General features: G+C 35.7%; 1 protein-coding gene across 3 annotated transcripts; it reads left to right on the forward strand.

Annotated features, from left to right (window-relative positions):
- The first annotated feature begins 52 nt into the window (after positions 1–52).
- Positions 53–8,437, forward strand: LOC108075490 (progestin and adipoQ receptor family member 3). 3 transcript variants are annotated; one of them, XR_011445314.1, is made up of 7 exons: positions 53–140; positions 912–1,030; positions 4,911–5,051; positions 7,063–7,167; positions 7,224–7,697; positions 7,760–8,093; positions 8,190–8,437. XR_011445314.1 is itself a non-coding variant. In XM_017167948.3 (6 exons), exons 2-6 carry the CDS (start codon positions 926–928, stop codon positions 7,988–7,990), a joined length of 1,056 nt encoding a protein of 351 aa, XP_017023437.1. In that variant the 5' UTR covers positions 53–140; positions 912–925; the 3' UTR covers positions 7,991–8,437. The 3 variants fall into 3 exon arrangements, 2 of the variants coding, with proteins under 2 accessions (XP_017023437.1, XP_017023438.1); XM_017167948.3 differs by having other exon boundaries at positions 7,760–8,437; XM_017167949.3 differs by lacking the exons at positions 53–140; positions 912–1,030 and adding an exon at positions 3,014–3,345 and having other exon boundaries at positions 7,760–8,437.
- The last annotated feature ends 505 nt before the right edge of the window (positions 8,438–8,942 follow it).

An 8,942-nucleotide genomic window follows, 5' to 3' on the forward strand; every position in this document is an offset into this window, starting at 1 on the left:
TGAACGCCAGGGTAATGGGGCCCGGTGTGGGGGCTCTGCGCGAGCAATATTCAGTTGATATTTTTGCCGCGTTGTGAGAGGTGTTCGCGAGAACTTCCCAGCTCTTGAAGTGAAATTGCGATCCACGCAGAAAAGCCAAAGTAAATCAAAATCAATTGAAGGTTATCCGAACGATCGATCGATTGTAAATGTTTATTAACAAAATTGCAATTGTACGCGCGGGGCACGTGCAGTGCGAAAGCTATTGACCTGGAAAACTTTTTAGAAATTTTGGTTATGCAAACACTGAGGGACGCTTTTGTGCGAGAGAAATGTGTGTGCTATAAAAAAATATAAACCGAAAAATTGCAGTCGTGGAAATAAATGTCTCTAGCTTGGCACACTGAGAGAAATTTGTTTGGTTTTAGCTTAGAACAAGCAATTAAAGTCAATACTGTAGCAGAAAACAGTTTTAAGATTTTAAGGGGATTTTTTATTTATCCACTGAGTATTTACATTTATAATTTTAAAACTGGTTTCATTATTTGTTTTATATAAGACTGACTTTATCACCACCGCAAAAAATACATAGTTTTGCTTTTTGAGACCTTTTTAGGAAAAGGTTTCTTCTAGTGATAATCGATTAAGCTTCGAAGACAGCCCCAAAGATGGAAGAGGGGCTTTTGAGAGAGAGAGATAGAGAGTGAAGCACGCTTTCTTTGTTCGCTCCAACATGGCAACACGCTCCCCACTTGGCACCACTTAAGCTGCCTTTTGTTTGGGGTTTCGTCTTGACTTTCGCACTCTTCTGTGAAATAGGAAAGGGGGATGGCTTGTGGATCTCCAACTGGCAATTGGCGCCTAAAAACATATTTATCACGCTCTCACGATCTCTAACCGAGCTGTAAATTCTGTAAATTCTACTCCACCAGGCTCCTAAGTCGCCATGACTCCGCGTCCCCGAGAAATCCTCGCCGAATCGGAGCTATCGGTTGAGAGTTCCACCTGCTACCTACGGAAACCTGCACAGGATTCAGCGGACGATAACTGGGTGAGTGTGAGATTTTTTAATGTAAGGTTACTAGGTGGTCCTATATTAAGGTTTACGGTCTAGCCTAATTAATATATGCAAATATTTCAATTATTAGTGGTTAGAAGGTCTCATTTGCAAGTGATTTTTTGCCGTTCTCTTTTTGTAATATTTAACTTAATTTCTACATCGACAGTGTAAAACTATAGGTAACCGAATCCCTTCATTTTTTTAAACATTTCCTTCATAAAACCATGTACAGAAGTGCTAAACTGTTAGTAGAGTCCTTGAGACTTCCAAAAGGTGTCAAAAGTTAAACTAAAGAATTTTAAATCGTAGAAACAACTAATTTACACTGAATTTGGTACCTCAAAACATACCTAGACTGATTTTTAAGGATTTTAAAAATGAAATGAAAAACTAGTGATATCTGGAGCTCTGTTAAAATAATACTTATATTTTCTGGATCGATGTGGAGAATATTATTAAAAAATTATAGCCTTACTACCATATATCTACAAAATGCTACCTGCCTTACCCTACATCATAGTTTATATAAATCTAAAAAATGGGTATAGATTAGTTATAATTTTTATTTCTTATAAGCCCATACTGTGGACAGGGGCTCCCAAGTCCGCCCCTGTTCTCAACTGCTGACGACTGGCACGTGCATCTCGGCATCACAGTCAATCAGAGCTGTCAAATGAAAAGCGGAACCAAGAGCTCACGGATAACCTTAACCGAAAAGTGGCAGAGTGCTCGATTTTGCCCACAGTCCCCCAGGGCTAAAGCAGCTATAGATACATATACATACATAGGTAGCTTTAGTTGACGCAGATCTACCCGAATGGAGCCAAGGTCAAGTTGGGGCTTATTTGTAACCGATTAGAGCTTGCCACACCGATATCTTGTTATGCATTATATTTACACACATGGCCGGCATTGCGAAAGTTGGCACGCGGAATTCCTGAACTTCGTTGTTAAGGAGAAACTGGTTTTTTGGGCTGAGTTTTCACATCTCTCGGATTCGGTTTTTATTTATGCCTCTCGCGAGGGCGTCAAAAACCCATCACGCATCCGCGTATTGCCATCGATCCCAAGTAAACAAATAATACTGCGAATTCGAGAGAATAGCTTCGGGAGCTCTCGGAATTATGCAATTAATGTTTACAAATGGTTCTCAATGTGCGATGGATCGTCAACTTGATTGCTTATATAATATGGGGGGCTTGTCCATCCATTGACCATAATTATGGGTGCACTTGAAGAATTAATAGAGCAAAAGATATTACAAAATATATATATGTAAATATATATATTTTTAACGAAAGGTTTTACATATATATGTATGTACATATTTCGAAATTACTTATTTTAGTTATTATAAGTAATTTCTAGAAATACCTGCAATATTATTTGGAATCAATCGAAGGAAATTCCTAGGTTTTTTTTTTCAAACCCCCTGAAAAATACTTTTACAAATTGTTATAGTAAAAATAAAAATTATATTGCATACTTAAAAAATTTTTGTTTAAAGATTTAAAAAACCGAAAAGATGTTTGCCCTAGAATTATTTTATTAACCATTTCAAACCATTTCACAGAGTCTAAAATAATGTTATTTATATATTTCACTAAATATACACATGTATAATTACATAATTTCTCTTAGTGTACTCGATAATCAACCTGACTTGACCAAAAAAAAAATATATATATATAAAAACAGGCCTTCTCTTGCACAAGAAGCGAAAGCTCCCCTCAGCCACGAAATTTCGCATAATTTCAGCATAACTGTCGCCCGAAAAATCGGCCTACTCGTCGTTGAAAGAGATTGCTCAGCTCTTTTCGGACTCTCCCAATAAAAATATAAAAAAAAATAATACATAAAACATTCTGCAATCGCGGCTGCTGCGAAAGCTTTTCGAGGGCGAAAAGCTTTTTTCCGATGCACATCATCGGATCTTGGGGATTTTCAGTTGCCCAGTTGCCCAGTTGCCAGCCAGTTAGCAAGCGTAACGGTTTGCCTCCAATTTCGCGCTCAGTTGAATTATTAAAAAATATAAATAAAAACCAATCAAGGAGCCGCGAAAAATCTGCTTAAAAACATGATCAATTTCCTGATTTTTTATGAACAAAATTAAGTAAAAAAAAAACAAAGTCAACATTGCAAACAGAGTCCAAATATTGAGTGATATTTTGAGTTAAAAAACATTCCAATCATTAAACAAGTGTGATTTGGTGTTAAATTTCGTTAATAAAATGGAAACCACCATTGTTACCACAACGACGACAACCGAATTGAAATGCATTATTCGCGGCAGCAAAAAGAAAGACGTAAGTCTGGGTTCCTAACTCTCGAAAACCGAAAGTTAAACAAAGCCGCGATTGGGAAACTAACTTGCGTCAATGGCAACAATTAATGGGTGTCACATCCTGTTTATCGAAGGCATTCCATTAGATTAACTAAATATAATGAGTTCCTAAAAGTCGGAAATGTTTGTATCGCCAATATTTGTTAGTGCACAAAGTTCAGTTGGTATATAACTAGTGCCTCTTTACAAAATCAAGTTTAAAGGGTTTACTTTGTGTTAAATTTTAGTTGATGCTATTTTGTAATTGTCTTTATATGTCCTTTTTTTTATTGTTTGGTATTTTATGGTTATATTCTGGCTGAAGTAACTTTTGTTTGTGTTTATTTTGTGTATTTTCTTTTTCCGGTTAAACATTTCTAAAGTGTAAAATGTGTAAGTGGCTGAAAAAACGCTTATTGACTATTTAAATTATTGACAAATAGGAAGCTAAATGTTAGGTACACCATTGTATATAAATATTTGTAGATTTTTTAAGCAGTTGTTTCAGGGTTTTATTTTTTATTTTGGTTTGGAATTTCATGTAATATAATGGCATTATACTTTTTACATTTTTAAGTTACAAATATATTGGTTTTTATTTACAACAAAAAATCTTTGAAAAGTCGTTAATATTATTATTTTTATATTTATTTTTATTTCTTATGATCCTGGTGATGGAACCAATTTAAACTTTTATAAACATATTTTTTGAAAATCGTTAATTAACCATGTAAACTTTGGCATGACTTGAACTTTGGAAGAAATTATTCATTCAAATATAAGTATTTTATTTTTAATAGGCAATGAACTTTTATACATATATTCTTTTTTATTATAAGTATTTAAGCAATAGATAAACTTTTACATATTATTTTTAATTATAAATACTTAAGCAATAGAGGCATAGAGACCCCATAGGTCGGGCGCACAAGTGGTTATTATTCCCATAAAAGGCTAGAAAAAAAATCTATAAAAAAAATGTGGCTCAAATTGTAAACAAAACGTCATAGAAAATAGAATTGAATAGAGACACTTGCACTTGCACTCCCACCACAAACTATACTTGTTGTTGTTGTTGTTATGCATTAGAATTCGAAGCTGGATAAACAAATTATAGTCAAGCCCCCTCTTTGCACTTATTATTGTTATTGTTGTTGCTATGGCAATTTGTTTATGCGGCTATTAGTTTGTTATTATTGCATTTTTGCCATGCTCACTTGCTTTGGCGTAAACAGAAAACCCACAACTACAACAACAATAACAATAATATGCAATAGCCAGAGATAATAATAAAATCAAGCAGACAAATCAATTTTTTTTCAGACTGCAAGTTGGCTAAAAATATATATATATAGATATACAAGAGAAACCGGCCAGTTGCCAACGTCTGTTTATAAGGCGGAAGAATCTCTAAAGAGTATATAATATGTGTATCTTTGTGCTTGTCCTCAATTCAAATTAGTTTTGAACCATTGCGGCGGCAGCTACTACTACTAATCGACAGCATTTATTATTATTTAACCTTTTCTCTAATTTGCTTCTCAACAGATCGATGGCCAACTGGTTGCCGACACCGCCACGGACGCCGCGCATCAATTTCCGTCCAACGAGGAGCCCAATATTCTGGGGCATGGACCCAACTATGACGAGAAGTTGTCCAAATTCAAATGGCTCTGCAATTTCGATGATGTGAGTTAACCACCGGAGCCAAGTGTCAGTCATTGGGGGTCAGCGTCAGCAATTTGGCATCAATTGTCGCACACTGAATTTTAATTGATCGCAAATTGTATTTGGCGAATTGACAAAAAAAAAAAGTAAGGCAGCACCAAGCAGCAATCAGGGCCAAATGCGAGTTCAAAAAGCTTACAGAAACAATAAATATTTAATTGTTGTATTTAAATTACACCTTTTTGTGGTGCTTAATAATATCTTAAGTCAATTTATTACATTTATTGTACATTGATCTTTGAAAAAGGATTTTGTTAGAGCTAAAATTGGTTAATAGTTTAATATTTCAAGGAAATTAAATTTTTTAATAAGGTTTTTTAATCAAAAATTAAGATATTTTGTCATCAATGATTTCTTTAATATTTTTTTTTCCTTAAAAACATAGTTTATTCATTTTTAATGGAAATAAGGTATATTTATAATAAAAAATATGAGATCAAATTTTAAAATTGTTGATTTGTGGGTGCCTATTTATCAGGAAATGTGTTTTATTAGTTTATTTTTCTGTCTTTATTTTTAGAAATATTTAATTCAAATATTTACATTTGTATTACATAATATTCGTTTCAATTTTGTTTCTAAAATACATAATAATTATTCATTTATTATTGCAAAAGAGAAATTGAATCAAAACGTGCCTTTATCGTAAGGTTAACTCTGATTTGTATTGTTACCGCTTATGTGCTCAACTAATTCACGATCACTGCTTGTAAATATAAATGGTTAAAACGCCGAAATATGTGAAATCCGCCATGGCGGTCGAGTTGGCAGCAATTGCAAAATAATACAATTAGACAAACCCAAACAAATGCCAACTGAATCAAGGTCGGCCAGCCAGCTAGCCCAGCAAACAAACAAAACAGAAAAAAAGCTTAACGGGGCACCATTAAATATTTGAATAGTAAAAAAACAAAATAAAAAGAAGCTACTGTTACAAGTTTGTAGAAAAGCCCCAAGGTAATGCTCCCGAATTTTGTTTTTGTTTGAAATCGAAGCGGATCGTATTGAGTTAAATTACTGGGAAATTTCATAGTATAGTGCAGAGACAGATATTCAGTTCCATGCTCCGGAAAAAGCTCTCAACACAACAGATTTTGATTTTTTTTGCCAAGTAATTTAAAACCAGATTTAAACTGGGCTTATAATAATAACTGCTTCCGAATAAAGATTGTTTTAAAAACGCCAAGATAAATATGATTGAAGTATAAAAAATTTGGTTTTTTAAAGTCAAGTTTTACTTGGAGTTCAGTTTTTATACTCGGTATACCTATAGGATCCAGTTATCATAACCCTTATAATAAAATGATGAGTATTAGAGAGATTAATACAATTTTTTGGTACTGCACTTTTTCGTGCTGGCTCTAGAGCTGTCTTAAGTCTTCTTGGAAATGTTGATTACAAGCTAGAGAAAGCCCTTTACTTGTTATTCAAATATGATTGCTCTGATTCTAGATCTGTACGCACGCAAACGCACTTGCTTTTTCTGGTTAGCTAGTCAAATGAATGGGCATTATGCATCTTGTTTTTATACGTTCTTTAGTAAAAACTCAGTTAGTAAAGATATTCTAGATTATGAAGTTACTTAAAAAGAAAATATAATAATAATAATATAATAATATAATTTTAATAAATATTAAATTAAAATTTACCTTTTTGTTTTCAATTCAAAATTAATAAAAACCACGATCCCTAACCAAATCAATTGAATTAATTAGTTTTCATGTATTTTTAATCGAAGCAAATGAAAAGCTTTTTCTGCTTTTTATTAAGATAAATGCCAGAGGCTGCAAAACAGTTTCCTTCTGTTGTTTTTGGGCTTTTCTATTTGATTCCGTTGTCGGTGCTCCTTTAGTTTTATTCTCAATGCTGCCCATTCAATTTGCATGTCTTATTGGCTTTGGGAAACACACAAAATGTATTTATTTGGAATGTTTATTCAATTGTCTTTTGTTTTTTTTTTGTTTCTATGTAGGCCCCCAGCCATTTGAAGTTCAATCCGTACATCCGCCGCGGTTACCGCACATTCCTATCCAACAAGTTGTGCCTGCAGAGCATGTTCTGGTGGACCAATGAGACGGTGAGTAAATATGGGTAATTTCCAAGAATTATTACTAATAAACTCTTTTTGGACAGATCAATATCTGGAGCCATCTGGCCGGCTGCATTCTGTTCATCGGCCTGACGATCTTCGACCTGCAATTCCTCCGCATCCACGCCTCGTTGAGCGACCAAGTGCTGGTCGTCTGCCTGCTGGTCTGCTTCTGTCTCTGCATGCTAATGTCGGCCATATACCACATCTTCTCCTGCAAGTCGGAGGAGCACTATGAACTCTTTCTATCCGTCGACTTCCTGGGCATCTCGCTCTCGCTGGTGGCCATCTACATTAGTGGGATGTACTATGCCTTTTGGTGTCACACCTTCCTGCGCACCCTTTACTCCACGATTGCCCTGGGCATGTTTGCCCTGGCCATCGCCGTCCAGATACCCCGGCTGAATGTATCGATGAATGGCAAGGTGGCGGTGCTGCTGCTGTGGTCCGCCTATGGCATCATCCCGCTCGGCCACTGGGCGGTGGCAATGGGTGGTCTGGAGAACGAGCTAGTCAGGGTGAGTTTAACTTAAAGATTTTTAAATAGGTAATATTATATCAATTGAATTATGCTCTTCAGCTCATGGTGCCCCGCATCGTGGTCATGTACTTGCTCTGCCTCATCGCGTTCGTCTTCTACTCGGCCAAGATCCCCGAGCGCTGGTTTACCGGCAAGGTGGACTTTGTGGGACACTCGCACAACTGGTGGCACCTCATCATCGTGGCCGCCTTCTACCACTGGCACAACACCGGCCTGGTCTACGCCGAGTACCGCCTGAACAATGGATGCAGTGCTCCGGTTCTCTCCTGAGAAATGTCATACCGAATCGAAGCGGAAACGGAAATGAATGCGGATAGGGATGAGGATAAGGATGCGGATGCGGAACCGGGACTCTAGTAGACTCTAGCCTAGTGTAAATAGCTTTTGGGTATTCTTTATCCGCTATTAACTAATATTTAGTTGTAGTTGTTGACCGATATGATTAATTTATGTGTAATTTACCACCTAGTTAGGGTTCCGTGTTAGTCTATCCAAAGAGTTGGCTTCACCCTTACACGGATCGAGCGGAAGTATGTATGATATGGAATGGATTACATTTTGCTAGCGTTATCTTCAAAATTCATTTCATTTTAATATAAAGAAATCTCTATATGGAATTGCGTGTGTCTTGAGCTGAAGCTGTGTTAGTCTTGTTGACTCGATTTTTACAAAATACTTTAAATTGCAAATACAAAAGATATCAGAAGTACAAAACAAGATGGATGGTGTTTTTAATGAAAGTGTGGAAACTTTTGAAAAGGTTTTAAAGTTAAAATCGGTTTGAATTTAAAGCTGAACTTTAACTAACGCTGGAATTTCGATATGTGGTATTTGAAATGTAACGACTTCCTTAAACTAAATCGCCACCTGTGGGAATATCTTTAAACTTTAAGCAGGTTTTTAGCTATATCTGGCACTTTTGGTCGCTCAGAGTAAAATGTCAAAACAAAGTTTTACTCTGAAATTCAGAGTGACCAAATATCGCAATTTCGGTATTTTGATATACTTACATTTTTACATTCTACACGAGAATTCGACCCCAAGCATGTAAAACCCTGTTTTGACATTTTACTTTGAAATTCAGAGTGACCAGGGAGAAAATACCAAATAGCGCGATTTCGGTATTTTGATATACTTACATTTTTACACTCTACATGAGAATTCGACCCCAAAAACGAGAATTCGACCCCAAGCCTGTAAAACCATGTTTTGACATTTTACT

This window comes from Drosophila kikkawai, chromosome 3R (assembly GCF_030179895.1).
Source record: "Drosophila kikkawai strain 14028-0561.14 chromosome 3R, DkikHiC1v2, whole genome shotgun sequence".
In the NCBI taxonomy this organism is placed as follows: Eukaryota; Metazoa; Arthropoda; class Insecta; order Diptera; family Drosophilidae; genus Drosophila; species Drosophila kikkawai.

Bases quoted from the DNA above. Each gene is read 5' to 3' on its own strand.
- LOC108075490 (XM_017167948.3), top strand. From the start codon at position 926: ATGACTCCGCGTCCCCGAGAAATCCTCGCCGAATCGGAGCTATCGGTT. The intron at 5,052-7,062 runs GTGAGTTAACCA...GTTTCTATGTAG, and splicing joins GGCTCTGCAATTTCGATGAT to GCCCCCAGCCATTTGAAGTT. The intron at 7,698-7,759 runs GTGAGTTTAACT...TATGCTCTTCAG, and splicing joins TGGAGAACGAGCTAGTCAGG to CTCATGGTGCCCCGCATCGT.